The 23,012-nt window shown below is 40.1% G+C and overlaps 1 protein-coding gene across 2 annotated transcripts in view; it reads right to left on the bottom strand.

The window, feature by feature from the left end:
• Nucleotides 1–55: 55 nt before the first annotated feature.
• The window catches only part of STKLD1 (serine/threonine kinase like domain containing 1), a 52,747-nt gene continuing 29,790 nt past the window's right edge, over nt 56–23,012 (bottom strand). Inside the window, exons 9-19 of one of the 2 annotated variants that reach the window (XM_056812649.1) lie at nt 20,575–20,738; nt 15,355–15,485; nt 11,758–11,841; nt 10,179–10,295; nt 8,597–8,734; nt 7,998–8,126; nt 5,296–5,424; nt 5,064–5,192; nt 3,540–3,680; nt 2,054–2,133; nt 56–685 (exon numbers count right to left, since the gene is read on the bottom strand). In XM_056812649.1, the coding sequence (XP_056668627.1) occupies nt 677–685; nt 2,054–2,133; nt 3,540–3,680; nt 5,064–5,192; nt 5,296–5,424; nt 7,998–8,126; nt 8,597–8,734; nt 10,179–10,295; nt 11,758–11,841; nt 15,355–15,485; nt 20,575–20,738 (1,251 nt within the window). In that variant the 3' untranslated portion in view covers nt 56–676. Of the gene's footprint in view, nt 686–1,096; nt 1,420–2,053; nt 2,134–3,539; nt 3,681–5,063; nt 5,193–5,295; nt 5,425–7,997; nt 8,127–8,596; nt 8,735–10,178; nt 10,296–11,757; nt 11,842–15,354; nt 15,486–20,574; nt 20,739–23,012 lie in introns of those variants that run through there. The other variant, XM_056812648.1, reaches the window with a different exon arrangement.

Genomic DNA, 23,012 nt, shown 5'->3' with positions numbered 1-23,012 from the left:
TTGTCTTCCAGTGTCACCAACTAAAGAAACCAGCTGGTGGGGGAAGGGGGGGGGTGGCAGACCTGATCTCTCAATCACCATAACCTTTAAGTCAATTATCTAATACATTGGGTGCAGAAGACCCATTAATCTGGAGCAACTGAACAAGTAAGACGGAGAGGGGATGAATAAAAGAGGAATTGCAGAGGTACTACTAGTGATGCAATGATAGAGCCAGTAATGCATGCCCTGATATAGCCGGGATACATTGGAAAGCCATGTCCTTCAGGTAAGAATGCTTCATAGAAATCCTTAAAATAAGATGACAGGAGCCCCATACACCAGGAAACTTTTCTAAAAAAGCATCACATTGTTTCCACCCATTTAAAATTTCATTTTTTCTCAAAATGTGTCTGCAAAGGAATGTGGGAATAATTTGACTTCCCAAGATCCCCAAATCATATTTAAGTTACAATATTATGGTTGATTCCTTATTATCAAAATGTCTATTAGTGTTAACACAAACATCCTGAACTATACCAAGCATTTTTTAGGCTTGATTTAGGGTTGTTTGGGTTTGTTTGGTGTTTTTTATTGCTCTTATGATATTTAAGGAAGCTGTATTTGATCATACTGAGACAAAAGGGTCCATTTGATAGATGTGGTTCAGGATGACAGACTAGACCTTCCTGAGAGCTTATTTTCCCTAGAATAGGAGTTGCAAAAAGACATACTGTGTTAGTTAAAATGTGCTAAGCCAAAGGACTGCTTGTTCCAAATTTTCTGGGTAACAATGCGAATAGGATATTTTTTTAAATATATGAAATTGTACTAGATATATATTATTTGAAGTAAATACTAGTTTGTACTTTTTAAATGAACTTGTTGATTTTTCCTCATTTTCTTTGCTCAGAATGATTAATAGTTGACCAAGCTTTTTTTTTTTTTAACATTAACTCCAAAAATTATCCGTGGAAATTGATCAGACTTACACTTAACCCTCAGGTTCTAAAGAGTTAGCCAACCCTCTGACCAGAGCACTGACCAGAATATCCTCTGAACCCTGAATCCAATTCAGAGTCAAAAGTTTTAACAATTTATACCAACTAAAGAGAAGTGAAATTAATTCTTTCTCTTTATTATATATTTGTGAGTTCTTGTCAGAGACACAGATTGCTTTTAGGGTTTGAGTTCTTCTAATATTCTATACAATTAAGGAAAAGGAGCACATCTGCTGGCTGAGTGTGTGGTGATAAAAAAGCAGGATCTTAATTGTTCCGAGTTCAACCTAAGGTGGCACAAATATGATGTTGCATGATAGGATGAGTATTTTACCTAATGACCTTTTGAATTTCTGCATTAAAAGGTCTTTTGTAATTTTCTTTTAGAACGTGACTCATTCATTTTCTTAAGTGCTATGCCTGCAAGCCTGAGGAGCTCCTAGAAGTAGAAAACAGACCACAGTTTGACTTCTATACAAGGACACAAAGCTTAGAGAGGAAAGCAATGGCACACTTTAGTTACAATAGATCTAATGAGGGGCAGCATGGTACAGTGCAAAGAAGTCTTGCCCTGGAGCCTGGAAATCAGACCACACTAAGGAGATCAAAGGGCTAGATAATGAGTAAATAGATCTTTTGTGTTGCATGGATATAGAATTGAGTAGGAACCTTTTTTTTTTAATTGAAATTTGGGGCCTCTAGGTGGCTCAGTCCATGGAGAATCAGGCCTGGAGATGGAAGGTCCTGGAATCAAATTTGGCCTCAAACATGTCCTGGCTGTGTGATCCAGGGCAAGTCATTTAATCATCATTGCCCAGCCCTTTAACAGTCTTCTGCCTTGGAACCAATAGTATTGATTCCAAGATGGAAGGTATGGGTTTAAGAAATTTTTTTTGAAATGTATTTTAGCCAGTAACCATACAAACTAGATGATGGGGGACCCAAGAAAGCCAATTGGCAGGAGCCTAAAGTCCATATTATGAGGCTACTAGATTCAGCCTCCAAACTTCATAATCGGAAAATGTCAAAGTTTCTCAGCCTGATGTTTTGCATAAAGATACATGCTGACTTACCTGACTTGATGTAAACCTTATTTCAATTTCCTGCAGCATTTTATGTATATCATTAGAGAACAACTCTAGCACAATCTCATCTGTTGGGCAAAGATGGGAAAATTAGCTTTTGCTTTTGAATATAAGGGGTTTCCAGAGAAATTTCGCCCCAAAAATTCCTGGGTTCATTTTCATTGTATACTCATATTCATAGTTAGTTAAAGCTGGGAGGAGGGGCAGCTAGGTGGCTCAGTGGATTGAAAGCCAGGCCTAGAGACAGGAGGTCCTAGGTTCAAATCTGGCCTCAAACACTAACCAGCTGTGTGACTCTGGGCAAGTCACTTGACTCCCATTACCTAGCCCTTACCACTCTTCTGCCTTAGAACCAATACATAGTATTGATTCCAAGACAGAAGGTAAGCATTTTTAAAATTAAAAAAAAAAAGGCTGGGAGGAATCTTGGAGATTATTTAATTCACTTAATTTTAAGGAAAGTACCAACTGCTGAGGGTTTCAGAAAAAGTTTCCTATAAAAGGGAGGTAGCACCTAACTAAGCTCAATCTCAAAGGTAGCTAGATGTCTCTGAGGTAGATATGGAAGTGGAGTGTTGAAGGACATGATTAGTATAGCATTTTTCAATTCAAAAGTACACTGTGTACCTGCTGTATGCAGGGTCTGTCAGGTGCTTCCAGTCTCATAACAGGGATGCAAGCAAAAGAAATTAGAATACAAAAGTACACAAAAGCTCTGACTTCAGAAAAGAGGCCTGCAAAGTTCAGGGAAACTTGTAAGATTAAAAGATATAATTTCCGTGGATAGTGGCAGGGGAATCAAATGAATGAGGAAAGGACAGCTAGGTAACTCGGTGTTTAAAGAGCAAGGCCTGGAAATGGAAGTTCCTGGATTCAAATTTGGCCTCGGTCTTGCTACCTATGTGACCCTGGGCAAGTCACTTACCTCCCATTCACCTAGCCCTTTCCATTCTCTGCCTTGGATCCAATACTTAGTATTAAAGAGGTGGTAAGGGTGTTTGTTGGGGTTTTTTTTGGAGGAGGGTGGTATTTTTAATGTATAGGAAATAGCCTTAGCAAGAGTATGAAGGCTGGGAAATGAGAAACCTGTTTTAGGATTAGCAAATAGTCCAGTTTGATGTGTAGAATGGTGTTAGATGAAGGTTGCAAGAAAAAGTTTTTTCATATTGTTGAGAGTCTTGAATGCTAACCTTATCTTTTGGGCAGTGGGGAACTATTGAAGGTTTCTGAGCAAGAGCTGTTCATAAGAGCTTAGCAGCTTGTTAAAGATGAAATAGAGGGAGCAAAAACTGGAGCCTGGGCCAAGGCCTGGTGCTCCTGCTTAAGTGAAACACTTTGGGTAGAACACTGCCCTCTGGCGACCATCTGGTCTGCATTGCAAGAATGACTTTTCAGATCACTGGGCGAATGGGGACATTTCTCTTCTGGTTCTTTGCTATTGTGGAGAAAGGAAGCAAGAAGGACTTGCACTTACCATATGAAACAAGCTCCGACAGCATCATGCACAGGTTCTCTACCACCTCTGGATCATCCCAATGAGACTGGTAAATTTCCTTGATCAAGGATACCCCAGGACTGTTATCATCATGCACCACAATCCGAAAGGCTGCCAGCTCTAAAGAAAAGGATGGAAATGTCCTGAAGACAAGCTTTGACTACTTCCATAAGGGTAGGGGCACATGGTCATCTCGTGGCAAAATCACAGGGGTTACCTTCAATAGTAATCTCCCTCTTTGGCTATTTCCTCACCCTGGAGATACTTCTCTGGGCATCCAAATTTTTCAAGAAATCTCAGGGCTGAATAGGAAAGCTGGAGATCAAATCTAGTCCACTCATTTGGCCGGTGAGGAAACTGGGCCCAGAGAGTGGAAGGGATTTGTCCAAGGAAAATTTGATTCAATTGGAAAAGCTAGAATTAATACTCGGGCATACTGATTCTCAGCCCAATGATCTTGCCAATCAATACCCCACCTCTCAGGATTCTCCTGCTCTCTGCCTCCCTCCACCTTATCTGCTCTCAGGCAAGGAGGTCAAGTACAAGTACAATCAATCTACTGAGTGTGAATATAAAGTACTATATCTAGAATCAGAATATTAGAGATTGAAGAGACCTTAGAGAACAACTAATCCAACTCTTTTGCTTTACAAATAGGGAAACTGAGATCCAGAGAGAAGTAATGTTCATAAGGTCATATAGCCAGTCAATAATAGTTACTGGATTTGCATTTGAAATTTGATCTATCACCGAAAACAAAGGTTTTATTTGCTTCCATTTTCTCCTGTTTCCCTCCCTTAACTAAAGGAATCAGTTGATCAAGTTTAGCTAAGGAGTTTCCCTTGAAATAACATCATGATATAAATGGTCACAGCTAAAGATCAAACTTGCTCTTGATAGCATATTTCCTCAGTAACGGTATTGTACGGCTGAGTGAATTATTGTGACCATCAGTTGCTAGCAGTAATCTTGATGGACCTGAAAGGGTAGTCTAGGGGTAAGTTCCCTTGTCCTTATTTCCCAGTAAGTTAGTCATGAATCTATAACTATCCCAGAGGGAAGATCATAGAATTTGGAAATGGAAAACTATCTTTAGCATCACCTTGTCCAATGATGGTGATCCCACCCCCCAGTTCCTTACTAGAAATGCAGAGGGACTCTGGTGGAGCTGCTCCCCTCCCCCTCTTCACCATGCTGGATGACATTTCTTCACTTCCCCCGCCCCTCTGCCCAGCAGTCCAATGGGAGTGCTTTCTTCTTCCCCTGGGTGGGGTAAGGGGGGTGGGGCATCCCCAGCACTGGGGGGGGGGGGGGGGGGCACAGCACTTAGTCTGGGAGTGAGGGGGTCTGGTACTCCATCTCTAAAAGGTTCACCATCACTGACCTAGTCCCACTTCCTCACCCTGCAAGTGATGAAAGAACTCTAGATAGCATAGTCTGTCCCACCTCAGTAGGCCCCTAGGGAGCAGAGTATCCCCTTTGCCCACCCCCCAGGACTCTCACCTGACATCCTTGCCAGGTTGGCCAGCCCCAGGAAGGCATTATTCACCAAGATAGCTCTTTTCGAATGCAACTGGATACATTTCAGCAACAGTAGCGTCACATGCTCATAATCACAACCCTCTATGCAGCCTATCACAGAACCCACATAATGCAAAGTGGTTATGACAGGTGGAACATGGCCCCAACTCCGCTCCCCCCTCACAGCACAGGAGCTGCCTGTGTGGGCCCTCACCTTGTAAGGACAGCACCCAGAGGGCAGAGCAGGAAGCTTCTGCTCTTTCTCCATCATTGAGGTAGATTTCCAAGACCTTCAAGATGAGCCCCACAGCCTCCTTTAGGGGTGTCTTGTCTACCATGACAGCTGAATGAATGGGAGGGTAAGGTAAGCAAGGAGCTTCAAGGACTGGGAACAGCCAGTCACTAAGGCAGAACGCTGGTAGAAATGTGGAGAGTGTAAGATTCTCCATTCCTATCCTCCAAACCACAGAGTCTAGCCATGTTTCATATGTATGAAAGTGATCTGCAGAAAGGCAGGCCTATCTTTTGATGGGCTGATTAGCTCTGTCCAAATATAGAAAAATAGTAAAAGATATTAAAAGGAACATGTGACATTTATACAGCATTTGAGGCTTGCCAAGCATCTAGTTGGGATTCACTCATTCGACCTTCACAATATTTCTATAAGGTAGGACATCTAGGTATTTATTCATAACAACAAATTTCCAATTTATAGATAAAGGTACTGAGGATGCTAGCTGTGATAAGAATTACCTATATATAGTCACATGACTAATAAGTATGAGAGGCAGGCTTCAAAACCAACTACTGACCATCTCCTGACTCTAAGCCCAATTCTCTTTCCATTACAACATTGTTGTTCAGTGGTGTCCGACTCTTCATGGCCCTTTTGGGATTTTCCTGGCAAAGATAATGGAGTTGTTTGTCATTTTCTTCTCTAGCTCACTTTACGGATTGAAAAACCAAGACAAGCAGGGTTAAGAGGTTTGCCCAGGGTGTTTGAAGCTCAGAAGGGTCTTCCTGACTCCAGGCCTAATTAGCCCTCTATCCACCCTACCACTTAGCTGCCCCTCACTACACTTAACTACTCAAAAACAACATAGGGCTTGGCTTATGGAAACTACTTGAATACTTGACCTACCAGTTTAAATTGAAATGTCATGATATGTGTAAAGAAGGTTGTTTGTGATATAAATGTGAAGTCACCACCTTTACTAATGATACCAATTTTTAAAGTGGCCTCCCCATGTTGTGCTTTCTCATTTGATCTTCATATGAAATAAGGCAGGGATCATTTATCTCTAATGTCCCCACTGTGAAAGGAAATTCTTGATTCTCTTTTATCTATTCTAAGTTTACACTTGTGAAAAGGGAATCCTTTGTTTTCTTTGCCTAGTTGGAGTTAACACTAATTTAAGTACCTCACTAGATTGTGAAGACAGGATTAACTCTCCTTTGTCTACCTTTTGATTGAATCAACACAAGTTTAAACTAGGTGGAGGAGCTCTTTTGAAAACCACTTAGTGAATTCACACCCTACTTAGTGCTAGGTAAGAAGCCAGCAAGATACTTGGGAGAGCTCCACCCTTTTTTCTAACTCAGTCAGAAACTTTTGAATTTTTTTTTTTTAATAAACCCTTACCCTCCATCTTAGAATCAATACTGTGTAAAGGTTCCAAGGCAAAAGATTGGTAAGGGCTAGGCAATGGTGGTTAAGTGACTTGCCCAGGGTCACACAGCTAGGAAGTGTCTCAGGCCAGACTTGAACCTAGGACCTCCTGTCTCTAGGCCTGGCTCTCAATCCACTGAACCACCCAGCCACCCCTTGAACTCTTTTAAGAGTTCTTACCCTCAGAAACTGAACCCTTTCAATGAGTATTCACCCCTCCAGAAGGTGCAAACTGGTTCCCTCAAATACTTCCCCTTGAGCAGGGCTAGACTATTTGGAAGCTGCTATTGGCCCCTGTGAAGAGGGGCAAGGACAGGAAACCACCATGAAAGACATGAAATCTGGCTGGAGGAGTCGCCTGGATTTCTTTGAGGGAACTTCACTGGAGACTGTGGTGTGGATCGTGACTTCAACTTAGACTGACTCCTGGACTACTTGGTTGGGTGAGTGAAAAGGCTGACTCCTTTCCTAGTTTCCTAAGAGACTAGCTTCCATCTTGGAGGAGGCCACATTGTTACTCACTACCAGCCCTCCTGTCTGAGGACTAGTATAGATATTTTCTCTAACCTCTTTCACATTTTTCTACTTTATTGTCTCTCCTCTATTTTTGTAAATAAACTTCTGACTTGAGATATAATAATTTTGGTGACCACGATATTTCATATAATTTAAGTCCAACCATTAAATTTAATGTTTATACTATCATCCCCATGTTTCTAGGTGAGGTTTTTGTGCTTTGACTCTAATGTGTACATTAGACTTGCATTTTCTTCCTCTTTCACCATGTCAAGGACACATGTAATAGCCAGTGAAATTGCTCATCAACTATGGGAGGGGTGAGGGAAGGGGAGGGAGGGAAAGAATATGATTCTTGTAACCAAGGAATAATGTTCTAAGTTAACTAAATAAAATTTTCAAAAATTAATTAATTAAATTAAATTTTAAAAATAACTCATTTGAAAGCCTTAGTATAACCATTTCTCACTACTAGATACACATTTCACATTCTAGTGAGAGCTATCCCATAGTATTAGGGAAGAAATGACATGCTATTAGTAGACAAAATGGATGAAGAGGGCATACTACAGAGCTTGGTTTATCTTGATAAGGCCAGGTGGCTGAAAACGGAAGGTTCTTGAACCTTCTCTATAGTCCTGGCTTTCAAAGGAGGGGATAATTGGGTGGGTGGGAGCGTTTAATAGAAAAAGCCAAGTAGATCAAGTCCAAAGCTTGAGGGTCCTACTCACCTTTCACAGTGAGGCTCCAGAGGAGGCCCAGACAAGATAAGCAGATCTCCTTATCATGGGGGAAAGTATTCAGGCACTCATTGATTTCAGCAAATGTACATACGTTCTGGAGATGCACCATTGAAGCTTCTAACAAGGACAGATGTGAGAAGTGTTTTCTCAGCGGAGATCATGGACACCGAGCAGCGTTTTGTCTGCTCTCCTAGAGTAACTAGTACAAGACCCGGGCATCGTAGGAGCCCAGTCAGTCCTTAGACCCCTAGCAACGAGAGCTAGAAAGTACCTCCAAGATCGCCTAAACTCTCTTCTTTAATTTAAAGAAGGAAACCTAGTGCTTCGGTTAAGTCAGAAGTTAACAGTGATTAGGTGACACTGCTGAGACTCAAAACACAATTCCTCAACTCCAAATCCAGAATTCTTTCCACCCCACCACAATGCAGTACCACCCCTCCCCTGCCAAAGGTCTCAGGAACCTCAGCCCCAAGATGCTAGGTGCACACTGTCCTTGAAACATAAAAGACTATTGTACATTTTCCTAGGGTTTGGTTCTGTGGGAAGAGACAGAAGAAAGTGGAGATAGGGATGGAAGGAAGTCTCACCATTGGATGAAATAATCATCAGCATTTGGCAGACCATAGAGATCAACTCTTGATCTGTGGGGTAGCTTCTCATGGTGGAAAGCAGGGTTTTGATAAAATCTTCTCCACTTGGCACATCATCTGGGTGGTATAAAAGGGCTGCCCGGAGTAAATCGGAAAAACATTTTTAATTGCTTCATTATAGTAAGGATACTTTACATTCATAGAGTACTTTTATGTTTACATTAAGATCTGCTACTACATTCTGTCCTCCCAATAATTCTCCAAGGTAAGCAGGGCAGGGATCATTAGCTCCATTTTACATATGAGAAAATTGAGGCCTAGAAAAGGGAAATGACTTGCCAATGTCGTTCAATGATTGCACTGCAAAGTCAGGAATAGAGTCTAGGTTTCCTAAATTAGAGTCCCAGGCCTTTTCTTTTTTAAATTTACCTTTTGTCTTAAAATCATTACTAAGTATCCATCCCAAGGCAGAAGAGCAGTGAGGACTAGGTTAAATGGTTACCCAGGGTCTTCCAACTAGGAAGTGTCTGAAGCCACATTTGAACCCAGGTCCTCCCATCTCCACGCCAGGCTCTCTATCCCATAAGCCACCTAGCTGCCCCACCCCAGGCTTTTTCTATCAGATCATGCTTGCCTCTCTCTACCTGCCCTGAGGCAGCTCCCTTCCTGGCTAGGCCACAGGTTGGGAGCCACCTTTCCATAATGTGAGCAGTCCAGGCTGGGGAGCCTAAGTAGAGGCCAGAGAAATATGGGGCACAGGTCAGGTGGGGATGTATCCTTCTGAGTATCATTATATATACATTTATTTCTTTTTAATATTAAAAAAAAAAAAAGACTTTGCTCTTCAGGGTGTACGTATTCCCCAATGGAATTTAATTTCCTTGAGGGAAAAAATGGTTCCCAACCAACACAGTGCCTGACACATAGTAGATGCTTAATAAATATTGATTGATTGATTTTGTGACAAATTACATGCATTACAGAGAAGACTCAAAACCTTCAAGAGGCAATACCACACAGAGGCATAAATTCTGTCTAGAACCCACAAATACCTTGTTCCAGGTCTGAGTGGACAGGTAGGAAGTTGAAGGATACAGTCTCATGGGTGTAGAGAAGGAAGCAAGGAACGGGAACAAGGATTTTATTAAGTACTAACTATATGGTAGGCATTGAATTTTACAGATATCTCATCTCATCTGATCCTGACAATAACATGTTGTTTGGACGGTGGATGTTATTATTTTCCCTATTTTGCAATGAGAGAAATTTGGGAATGTGACTTGCACAAGGTCACAGTGTCTGAGGATGGATTTGAATTCCGGTCTTTGTGATGCTAGGCCCAGTGTACTGTCCAGAGTGCCATCTAGCTACTTAGCCGGAAAATAGGAGATAGAAAGGCTTAGTCAGTGCTGCCCTAGCTCTGGCTGCCTTTACATCCCTCCTGGAGTACCATCCATCCAGTGTCAATTTCTTAGTGAGGTCACTCAGAGCGCGTGTACCCTAAGGCAGCTAGATAATCATTAAGAAATAAGAGTAAAGAGTTGAAGGGAGAGAGAAGCAGCTCTTAATGGTCATTTACTTTGGCCCAGAATTTTGAGCAGCAATTTGCAGCCATACTTCTGGATCTCGATAATGTCTTGATGACTCTTGATGATGGCTATCACTGATTCTACCATATCCAAAATCCATGGGAGATCTGGACAAGAAAAGAGGGAAAGATAATGAAGCCTGAAATTCACCACTTGGTTCAAATCTGACCTCAGATACTTCCCGGCTGTGTGAATCTGGGTAAATCACTTAATCCCAATTGCCTTCCTCTTACTGCTTTTCTGCCTTGGAACTGATACTTGGTAATGATTCTAAGACAGAAGGTAAATTTTTTTTAACCCTTACCTCATGTATTGGTTCCAGGGCAGAAGCGTGGTAAGGACTGGCAATTAGGGTTAAGTGACTTGCCCAGGGTCACACAGTTAGGAAGTGTATGAGGTCAAATTTGACCCCAGGACCAGTCTCTGAGCCTGACTCAATCCACTGAACCACCCAGCTGCTCCAAAAGTATTTTTAAGGGGAAAAAAAGGCAAATGTTAAGAAACAATCCTCTGACTCCTTCAGCTTCCTACTGAGAGAAGTGGTTCCCTTCCTCTCAGGCTCTGCTCAATCCACACCTCAGCTCTAAAAATATTCAAAGGAATGCTGGGTAAAAGGAGAGCCTGAGGGCGGTGTAATGAGATAATGATGAGTGTTACCTCTTGTAAAGCATGCTCATCTATGGAAATCACATCCATATCTAAAGAGTTGAAGTGGTCTCATGTGACTCCAGGCAGTCCTTTCATAGGAAACTTACATTGTGCTTATATTTCTGGGGTCAGATTACCCACGCACCGGGGTCCAGATATTATCTAGATGGCCAGACACAATCAATATGTTGATGGTTTTGCTGAAGTCATTTTTCAGAGATGTGAAAAGGGAAATAAGACCATTTTCTCATATTCTCACCTCTCTCCTCCAATCCCTTCATACCAGTCTCCCTATACATCCCAATAAAACACGAAAGAGATTCCAAACACATACAAAGTTCATTCTTTTACCTGTTGAAAATAACTTATGGAACTTTTTGCTCCAGAGGGTAATGGATTAAGAAAATTAGAAGGCTCTAGAAAAGTTTAGGCATATCCCTGGAAGACAGACCCATAGTGGGTAATTAAGGCCAGGAGGGAAGGTTATGTTTGGAAATAACAACCTTAACCTGTGACAATGCTGGCCTATACCAACCCATACTTTCCCATCAAATCCATGATCCTTGGCTTGAAGGAACAAGGGTTTGAACTAGTGGTGTGATGGTAAAAATGTTTAGCTTTCAAAAAATGTATATACCCAGGACACATTTTTAAATTTAATCTGCATTATTAAAATTTTCTCCATCACTTTCTCAAGTCTAAATAATTAACAAAATAATAAACCAAGTTCTGATTTGTCAATTTCTGAAGAGTAGATACCCTGAAAATTTAACAATAGACTCCCCTAAGCTAGCACAAAAGTCTAGAGTATTACACAATATTCTTTCTGTTCAGTAGTTTTCTATAACTCACACTATCTGATTTTTGCTGAGCAGATTTGGGGGAAAGATGAAGGGTTATGTAAAAAGGAAGTGCCCTTACCTTCCTTCTGGTCAACTATAGCCAAAAGATGTTCTAATGCTTTGAGCTGCATCTCAGGTCTGTCCAAGAAACAATTCATTACCTCTGCACAAAACAAAATGATATCAGTTCTGTTTGTGATTTCTTAAGAAGGTGAGCTTTTATGACACCAAAAACTTTGTCTATCTCCTCTTTGCAGTCTCCATGTAGAAAAACACCACTATGATGGGCAAGCCAAGATTTTTGTTTTATTTTGTCTTTCCTCTTATGAAGCAGCATCATAGGGGAGAAAAAGATTTGGCCTAGGAATCAGGAAACAAGTTTGCTCCTAACTGCCTGGGTAAATTTAGGAAAGTAATTTTCTCTTTCTAGGCCTTAATTTTCCCATTTGAAAAATAAGCATATTGACTTATAAAATGAGGGGATTTGGACTAGATGATCTTCAAGGGCCTCTCTAATTCTGATGGGCCATGTTCTAAAGTTCCTCCTAGCTCTGACATTCCATGTTCCTAGGTAGGCCTCTTCCAATTTCAACATTCCATAATTGTACAAGTGAAATTTGGTGACCTGTATTATTCGATCTTCCTAATTATGATCTCTTATGGTTCATATTTTTTATTTTAAGAAACTCCAGGAGAACAATTATGGTAGATGGGACCTTCCCTTGAGAGAGGGGATATTAAAGAGCACTGTGGGTATTAGCTAGTATAGCTGAGCAAAAGCAGCTAAAGCTGAATCAATCAATCAATTAGCATTTGTTATGTGGCAAGAACAGTGACAAAACTGAAACAGTTCCTGTCCTCAAAGAGATTGCAATCATTCAAAAGAGAAAATATACACTCCAGCCATCTTTAACCTGGGATTTTTTAACTTGCTTTTGAAAATATTCTGACAACTGTTTTTCAATGTGATAGGTTTCCCTTGTATGCTTTTAAAAATATGATTCTGAGAAAGGGTCCATGGGTTTCGCCAGACTGCCAGAGGGCCTATGGCACAAAAAAAAGTTAAAAATCTCTGACATATATAAAAATATATTCAAAATGTGCACCGAGATATATAGGGTAATTTATTGTTTGTTTTTTTAGTGGAAAGGCTGGGAGTGGGCCAAAGAATGTTGATCCATGATTCATGTAGATTCATGTAGAAGGTAGGGCTTGAATTAAACTCTGAAGGAAACTAGTGTTTCTACAGGTAGAGACTGGTAAGGAGAGAGGAGGTCCCAAGTTTGGAGGATAGCCCAAGCAAAAGCACAGAGAGAAGAAATTGTGTGTCATGTATGAGGAACAGCAGAACAGTAAGACACACTTGATAAAACTTGGCATGGCCTTTCAGTATCTAATACCTGCTCCTGTGGCCTCCCTATGGGACACCAGAGAAGAGGAGATGCAAACAATGGGGAAAATTGGGTTTCTTCAAAATAACAAATTTCCATAAGTAACTCACTCCAAATGCTAATTTCATTCTAAGAATTCATTTGGAATAGAACAGATAACTATTAGCCCTGCAAAAAGTGGCAGCCCAGCCTGCAGATGGAAGAATAGTTCATATTAACAGTTCTCAAAGTGGGGTCCTTGGACCTTTCAGAGGGCCTTAGAGATCAAAACTACCTTCATAATAATGCTAAGATATCATTTGTCTATTAAGGCACTCCTCCCTTGTCCAAACATTATCTGTGTGAGGCTGGATTTTCTTCATTTACCTCAACCAAAACATCATATCACAACAGATTGAATACAGAGGCAGACAGGAGAATCCAGCTGTCTTTTAACTAGACAATAAAGAGATTCACAAAAATATGTAAAACAATGCCATTCCTCTCAGTCAAACTTTAGGTTGTAAAAAATAGAGCTGTTTTTCATTAAAATACTGTTCATGTCAACATATAACAAATTATTGTTTTTAAATGAATTAGCAATTTTAAAATACTCATCTGAATTCTTAATATGGCAAATATTGATAGCTCTAACTCACAGAAACAAAAGCTTCTTGGGGTCCTCAGTAATTTTGAAGAGTGGTAAGCGGGCCTGAGATCAAAATATTTGAGAACCCCAGGTCTAGATGATTAGAGAACAAAACTTACGGCCTAAGGATTTAGAGTTTCCAGGAAAGGTCACAAACAAACTCAAAGGATTCCTGAGTCAATTAAACTGGGGGCCAGGACTTCCAATGTGTGTACAGCTGCCCTCATATTAACCTGAGGCAAACCCAGGCTGGCCAGGATGCTTAATGCCAGCTAAGTTTCACATTAGGGTTTAGGAGTTATCTCTCCCTCCCCAAATTGTCCTAGATCACCAGAAAGCTTTCCTTTGTCCCAATCACAGTCTGCCTTTCCATGATTATTTGTCTACATGAGACCAGTGCCCTATCCCTCCAAGGCAATTAATTATAAGAATCCTTAGGGCAGCATTCGGTCACTATTCATATTAGGATAGCTGGGTCTTTCCTCTTTCTCTATCCCCAAGTAGCATTCATGATTCCATAGAAGCTTGGAGTGAGCCTACTTTCTGCTCAGCAGCCATTTAGGTAACTTTCTGGCATCAGAAGGTACAAATCTCTTAGTCTTGCATGGTGAAATTCAAGCTCCTACCACATTGCCAAAAAGTGGACTGGAACAAAGAAGAGATTATTTATATACGCTCCAATAGACATCCCTCCAGGCCAGGTCACCCACATTATATTGGCACCCTTAAAAATAAGCATAGCCTCAGGCACATGATGAGTGCTTGATGTCCCTTGAATTGAATTTAGCCCTGGTGAGTTAGAAGGATTAAGGAGTTCTAGCAGACCAGGGTTTACATTTTGTCAGGAAATTTGAGATACCAGTTCCAAGGCAGTTGTTTCCCTTGGCTTCATTTGAGACTATCCATCTCATATGGGAGAGGGTAGAGATGGGAAAGAGAAGGATGAGACCTGGAACTAGCTCTCTGGCTAGAGAGCTTAGGGCAGGAAAGGACTTCGACTACAGCTTGGGAATCATATAGGGCAGCGATGGCAAACCTATGGCACAGGTGCTAAAGATGGCACACACAGAGTACTCTCTGTGGCACATGGCTGCCCACCCTGCCCTCCCTCCAGTTCATTACTAGAAAGGCAGAGGGACACCGGTGGAGCTGCTCCCCTCCCCCTCTCTACCGTGCCTGATGACATTTTTCACACTCTCTGCCCCTCTGCCAATGGGAACACACAGGGGCTAAGATGGATGGCTCACAGGCAGTAGAACTGGAGGGGAGCAGAGCTCTTGGGCTACACCCCCTCTCTCTACACTTATTGAGGATATTCCTCACATGACCTGCCCCTCTGTTCAGCAGCCCAATGGGAGCACTTTCTCCCTCCCCTGAGTAGGGTAAGGGGGGAGCAAAGGGGAACAATACTTGGTGTGGGGGATGAGGCAGGGCACTCAGTCCTGGGGGGGAGGGTGGGTGGGCATGGCACTCGGTCTAGGGGATGTAGTGGGGACAGGGCCCAGCACTCCATCTCTGAAAGGTTTGCCACCACTGGTATAAATAAAGCTTTGTAATGCTTCTTACACTCCTCCAGGTCATTTGATGGAGCCCACCTGGATGGCTCTTGTCATTCCCTAACAATATCTATCCCTTTTCCCCCTGCTTGTCCAGTAACCTAATACACTTGGGAGTCCTCCTTGCAGCAGGGTGTCCATGACAGATGTAGGCAATGGTTTCTTTCTTACAGTCATCGGTATGCCAGAAGCCAACAAACAGTCTCTCGCGAATGGCAAATGTATTAGATCCCTGAGAAAGCAAGAGAAGAAAAGTTGAACTTGGGAAACTACTATGGGCAAATAGTAAGTAACTATCAATCTATGCATGCCATCAGAGATAGATTACAGTTGACTATTTTATACGTAGCCTCCAACTAGTGCCTTGCCAAGCCCTGGAAAGCAGGAATGAATGTAAGTATTATCTCCATTTAAAGATGAAAAAACTGAGATCCAGAGAACTCAAGTGATTCTCCTAAGGCCACATCTTGATGCGAATCAGGAACAGAACTCAAGGTTTCTGCCTCCTGCCCAGGACTTGGAACTCTACTTTAAAAATCATAGAACTAGGGGAAGCTGGGTGGCTCACTGGATAGAGAGCAAGACCTGGGAACACCTGGGTTCAAATCTGGACTCAGATACATCTTAACTGGACCTGGACAAGTCACTTAACCCTACTTGCCTAGCTAACCTTTCTGTCTTAAAGTTGTTACTAAGCTAGAAGATAAAGGTTTTGCAAAAAAATAAAATAAATAAAAAATCATAGAATCACAGAACTTTGGATGAAGCAGGGAACTCAAGAGTCAAATCCAGATGCAAGCAGGAAAACATTCTCTAGTATCTCTGACAAGTGGCCATCTAACTCATGCTTACAAAACTCTGGTCAGAGGAACCTATTATCCCCTAAGGCAGCCCTAATTTTTTACTTTCTTTTTTCCCTATTTTAAAAAATCTATCATTTCTAGAATAATTTTGAATATTTTGATATTTTCTATTTTTTAATAGCTCCAGTTGTTAGTAAATGTTTCCTTTCACCTAATCTAAAACTGGACCTCTGTACCTTCCATTCATTGTTCCTAGTTCTGCCCTCTGAGAACAAGTGGAACAAGTTTAATCCTTATTCTACTTGTTGGACATTCAAATATTTAAAGGAGCTATCCTATTCAACCTAAATCTCCACCTCTCCAGGCTAGACAACTCTAGTTCAAGTCATAATTTCTTATCTAGCACTGTCTTTAATCCTCTCAGCATCCCCATCCCTCTCTGGACAGATTCCAGCATGTCAAAACCTTTCCTAATATCTGAATCCCAGAACTAGACACAATGAGCATAAACATGTTAAGGTCTCCTCCATCCTTTTTTTTTTTCAATAATATCAGGAAAAAGTAGACACACAGCAAGGAGAAAGATGGAGAAACTAACATTTCCTTCTATCTGGATATTATGCCTTTATGAATGTTGTCTAGGATTCCATTAACTCTGTGGGCAGTTGTGTTACACGTAACGATGATACTCTACTTACATGGAGTATGCTGCTATTTATTGAATTTTTTTCCAAGTGCTTTCATATCAAGAAAAATAGTCAAGCCTTCTGGAGGCTGATCCAAGAAGACAGAATAAGAGCGGGAGAAACTCAAACTATCCTGAATCCTCTCAATCCAACCTTAAAATAATGCTTCAAAATGAGTTCTGGAGTGAAAGAGCCAACAAGGGGATGGAGTGAAGCAACTTAAAAGGTAGGCAGAGAGGTCTTGTTCACCAGGATGAGAGGGGAGCACAGCCAGCAGCAAGGATCCACTAAGGAGTACAGGCAGAGCCAACAGCAAGCCTCCCAACTCCACCTCTACTGTTCCAGGTTCTGAACTTGGGTCTATGAAGGTAGAATACTTAAATAATCCTATCTCAGAAAAAGAAATTGAAAAAGCCATAAAAAAAACTCCCTGAGAAAAAAATCCCTATGTTGAGATTGATTCATATGTGAATTCTATCAAATATTTAAAGAACAATTAATACAAATACTTTATAAAGTATTTGGCAAAATAGGCAAATTCTTTTTATGACAGAGAAAGAAAATTACAGACCAATTTCCTTAATGAATATCAATGCCAAAATCTTTAATAAAATACTTACAAAGAGACTACAAAAATATATCACATAGGTTATTCACTATGACCAAGTGGGATTTATACCAGGAATTCAAGGCTGGTTTAATATTAGGAAAATTTCATTCTCCAACTGACAAATGATCAAAGGATATGAATAAGCAGTTTTCATATGAAAGTGATAAATTTTGGAGGGGATGTAGCAAAAATGGGACACCATCGGAGAACATTGTACATAGAGACTAATATATTATTGCACGATCAAATGTAATGGACTTTTTTACTAGCAGCAGTGCAATGACCCAGGACAATTCTTAGGAACTTGTGAGAAAGAATGTTGTCCATATCCACAGAAAAAACTGTGGAAACGGAAATGCATTAGAAAAATATGTGATAGATCACATAATGTGATAGGGATATGATTGGGGTTTTGATGTTAAAGGATTGCTCTACTGCAGATATGAATAACACAGAAATAGGTTTTAACAATGATGCACGTATAACCTAGTGGAACTGCTTATCTTCTAGAGAGGGGAAGAAACGGTGGTGATGGTGGTGGGGATATTGAATCATGTAACCATGAAAAAATATTCTAAATTTTAAAAGGAAATAAAATAAAATAAAAATTTGTATTCCCAGAATCTAAAAATTAAATTAAATTAAATTACACATAAAAACAAATTGGGACACTAATGCATTGTTGGTGGAATTGTAAACTGATCCAGCAATTCTGGAGAGCAATTTGGAACTATGCCTAAAAGGCTATAAAACAATGCATATCCTTTGATCCTGTAATAACACCATTAAGTCTGTATCATACAGAGATTTTTAAAATGGGAAGGGGGGCAGTAGGTAGCTCACTGGGTAGCTCAGTGGATTGAAAGCCAGGCCTAGAGATGGAAAGTCCTGGGTTCAAATCTGACCTCAGACACTTCTCAGCTGTGTGACCCTGGGCAAGTCACTTAACCCTCATTGCCTAGCCCTTACCACTCTTCTGGCTTGGAGCCAATACACAATATTGACTCCAAGATGGAAGGTAAGGGTTTTAAAAAAATGGGGAAAGAGCCTACTTATACAATAATATTTATAGTAGCTCTTTTTGTGGTGGCAAAGGATTGGAAATTGAAGGGATGTCCATCAGTTGGGGAATGGCTGAACAAATTGTAGTGTATGGTGGTGATGAAATACTGTTGTGCTATAAGAAATGATTAACAGGATTATTTCAGAAAGAGCTAGCTAGAAAGACCTAAATAAAGCAAGTGAAATAAGCAGAACCAGGAGAACATTGAACATAGCAATATTGTCTAATGATCAGCTATGAAAGACTTAGCTACTTTTAACAATACAATGATCCAGGACAATTCTGAGGGCCTTATGATAAAGAATGCTATCTACCTCTAGAAAAAGAATGTTATAGAGTTAGAATGCAGATTGAAGCACAGTATCTTTCAAGTTTATTTGGGTTTTTTATTTTGGGGTTTTGGTTTGATATGAGTATTCTCTTACAACAATGAAAAATATGGGAATATATCTTGAATGATAATATATGTATAACCCAGATCAAATTGCTTATCAATTCTGGGAAGGGGGAGGGACGGGCAGGAAGGAGACAATCTGGATCTTATAATTTCAGAAAACATATAACTTGTAAGGAAGATTGTTATTACATGTAATTGGTAATAAAATATCTTTACACAAAAAAAAAAGTATGAAGTGATCTCAAGTTCTGGAAGAGCTCAAAAAGGATTTCAAAAATCACTTTAAGAGGGGGCAGCTGGGTAGCTCAGTGGATTGAGAGCCAGGCCTAGAGATGGGTTCAACTCTGGCCTCAGACACTTCCCAGCTATGTGACTCTGGGAAAGTCACTTGACCCCCATTGCCTAACCCTTACTCTGCCTTGGAACCAATAAACAGTATTAATTCCAAGATGGAAGGTAAGGGTTTTTTAGAAAAAATCAATTTAAGAGAGACAGAGGAAAAATTCAACCAAAAGGAAAAAAGAGGTATAAAAATCCAATGTAGAACTGACCAAATGGAAAAGGAGATTCAAAAGCTTACAGAAGAAAATCATTCTCTAAATATTAGAATTGGGCAACTAGATGCTAATGACTTCTTGAGACATAAAGAAACAATAAAACAAAAAAAAAGAAGAAGAAGAAAAAAGAAGAAAACATAAAATATTGAAAAAAAATGACCTGGAAAATAGATCCAGGGGAGATAATTTAAGAATTATTGGACTACCTGAAAGCCATGATTTAAAAAAAAAAAAAAAGCCTAGATTGATCATATTATAAGAAATTATCGAAGAAAATTGCTCTGATATTCTTGAACAAGAGAGTAAAATTGAAATTTAAAAGAATTCACAGATTCCCTCTTGAAATAAATCTCCAAATGACAACTCCCAGGAATATTATAGCTATATTCAAGAGCCCGCAAGTCAAGGAGAAAATACTGCAAATAGCCAAAAAGGAAACAATTAAAATACTATGGAGCTACAGTCAGGATTACACAGGATTTATCAGCCTCCACATCAAAGAATTAGAATGTTTGGAATATAACATTTCAGAAGGCAAAAGATCTAGGTTCACAACCCAGAATCACCTACCCAGAAAAACTGAGTATATTCTTTCAGAGGAAAAAGTGGTCATTTAATAAAATAGAAGACTTCTAAGCATTCATGTTAAAAAGACAGGACTAAACAGAAATGTTGATGTCCAAATACAAGACTCAAGAAAAGCATAAAGATCTAAGAAAGAAAAAATTTAAGGAATTCAATAAGGTCAAACTGTTTTCTTCCTATGTGGAAAGATGATATTTGTAATTCTTAAAATTTGTTATCAATCCTGAGAGCAGTTAGAGGGAGTATACATAGAAGGTGTGAGAGTAAGCCGATTAGGATGATATGATGTGAAAAAAAAAATCATGGAGTGAAAAAGATAATTGCTCTGGGACAAAAGGGAAGGGAGTAAATTCTCTCCCCTGAAGAGGTGTGAAAAACTATTATAGTGTAGGGGAAGATTAAGGTGGTGATGGGCAATGCTTAAACATTACTTTTATCATAATTGACTCAGAGAGGGAATAATAACCATATTCATTTGGATATAGAATCCTACCTTACCTTATAGAGAAGTAGGAGGAGATAAAACAAGGGTGGGGAGTAACAGAAAGGAGGGGGAAATAAAGAGTGGTGAGTAAAAGAAAAATGAAGTGAAAATTTTACGACAAAAGCTCAAATCTCACTTTATTGCCATTCTGTCTTCTGGATTGATGCGAAGCATTTCTTTCAGAAGGTCACTAATCTTATCAGCTTTGGCAATATCATGATTCTGAATTTTCCGCAATGCTTTTTTTAGCTTGTGAGGTGATTGGCGAATAGTCTCTCGGAGAGCCAATCCATCAAGCCTCTGAGGAGAGAGAAAGGAGATTCAGACATTAATAAATTCATAGAACACGAAAGCTTACAAGACTTTTAGAACATCAAATCTTAGTATATAGAGCCAAGAAGGATAAGAATAGAATGGACTGTAGAAGATGGATTCAGAATAGAGAACCAATAATGTTAGGGATGAAAGAAATTCATTCACACCCTTAACAAAACTTGTTAGTGACTACTATATTCAGGTAACAGTAGTAGATAGATAAAATATGGTCCCAATTCTCAAGGAGGTCAATAGCTGTGTAAATGTCACTGTACTCTGTGCTGGTCAAATCCCATCAGCACTACTATGTTCATTTCTGTCACCATCTTTTAGAAAGGGCATTGACAGGCTGGAATACATCCAGAAGAGGACAAGTGAGATGGTGATGGTGATGACATGATGAGGTGGCCTATCTCCTTGTCAATACCAGCTCTTCTGCTTGTGCCCTTGACCCTATCCCTTGCTTTTTATTCCTGGAGGCTGTTCTCCTCAGCTCATTCCTTCACTCTCCCTAATTTTCAATCTCCACATCTACTGATTTCATTCCTGCTGTTTATAAACATGCTCAGATCTCCTCCATCTTTTTCTAAAAAATATTTTCCCCCCTATTTCATGCAAAATCAATTTTTACATTCATTTTTAAAACAAGTTTTGAGTTCCAAATTCCTTCCCTTCTTCTGACCCTCCCTTCTTCATTCCCTGCTCTCCCCACTCCCTGAGACTGTAAGTAGTCTGATACAGATTTTACACACAAAATCATGTAAAACATTTTTCCCTACTAGTCATTTTGTGGAAGAGTTCTCAAATAGAAAAAAGAAAAAAAAGAAAGAAAATGAAATACAGTGTGCTGAAGTTTGCAGTCAAACTCCACTTCTTTCTTGGAGGGCAGATGGTACCACTCTTGCCAAGGTCACAAATTATATCTTTCCCGGTAAATCCAAAGACTTTTTCTTAGCTTTCTTTCTTGACAATTCTATAGTGTTGGATGCTGTTGAACAGCTTCCCCTTCTAAATATTCTCTTTTCCCCTGGGTTTCTGGGACACAGTTCCATCATGGTTCTCTTCCTTCCTGATGGACTAGTCTTTCTCAGACTCCTTTTCCCCTAGAATCTCTTCTTATCTCTCTGATCTCAGGGGGTGGTTTTGGCTATCATCTCTAGTCAGATTATTCCTAAATATGCCTATCTAGCTTTTTTGTCTCTCCTAAACTCAGATTTTGCATTTTCAGCTGCTACCAGCCATCTCTATCTGGATGCCCCATAGGCATCCCAAACTCAACAACACCCTAAATTGAAATGATTATCATTCCTTAAATAACCTTAAATTTATCCTTGCTAATTTCCACCTATTTAATAAGAGTGCCAACATTCTTTCAGTCACTCAAGTTCATAACCCCCAAGTCATCTTTTTCTCTTTACTCTTGCCCCCTCTAAATCCAATCAGTTAGGGGACAGCAGGTAGTTCAGTGGATTGAGAGCCAGGCCGGGAAACAGGAGGTCCTAGGTTCAAATATGACCTCAGACATTTCCCAGCCGTGTGACCCTGGGCAAGTCACTTGACCCCCATTGCCTAGCCCTTACCATTCTTCTGCCTTGGAACCAATACACAGTATTAATTCTAAGATGGAAGGTAAGGATTTTAAAAAAATAAATAATAAAATAAATCCAATCAGTTACCAAAACTTATCCATTTTTTCCCTCCATGGCATTTGTCACCTCTCCACTCACACCCATAACCACCTTCAGATCCTCATCATCTCTTGCCTGGACAATTGCAACAGCCTCCTAATTGTCTTTCATGCATCCTATATCTTTCCTTTCCAAACCTTCACATAGTTATCAAATCAATATTCCTAAAATGCAAGAAGCTACTGTTGCTCTCTATGACTTCTAAAGTGAAAAACAAATCCCTCTGGCATTTAATATCCTTCAGGATTTGATTCCAGCTAATCTTTCTTTGTTTCTTTTTCTTTCCTCCCATTCTGTTTTAGAATCAATACTAATTATTGGTTCTAAGACAGAAGAGTGGTAAGGGCTAGGCAATGGGGGTCGAGTGACTTGCCCAGGGTCATACATCTAGGAAGTGTCTGAGGCCAGATTTGAACCAAGGACCTCCCATCTCTAGGCCTGGCTCTCAATCCACTGAGCTACCCAGCTGCCCCACATTGGCTCCCTCTTAAAGTGCACAGGACAATGGTTTGCCCACAGTCTGTTTCTTTAGTGAAAGCAAGAAAAAGGACAGAGCAAGTGGTGTTTAGTG

The sequence above is a fragment of the Monodelphis domestica genome, chromosome 1 (genome assembly GCF_027887165.1).
Source record: "Monodelphis domestica isolate mMonDom1 chromosome 1, mMonDom1.pri, whole genome shotgun sequence".
NCBI classification, from domain to species: Eukaryota; Metazoa; Chordata; class Mammalia; order Didelphimorphia; family Didelphidae; genus Monodelphis; species Monodelphis domestica.
This window is presented reverse-complemented; position numbering and strand designations above follow the sequence as displayed.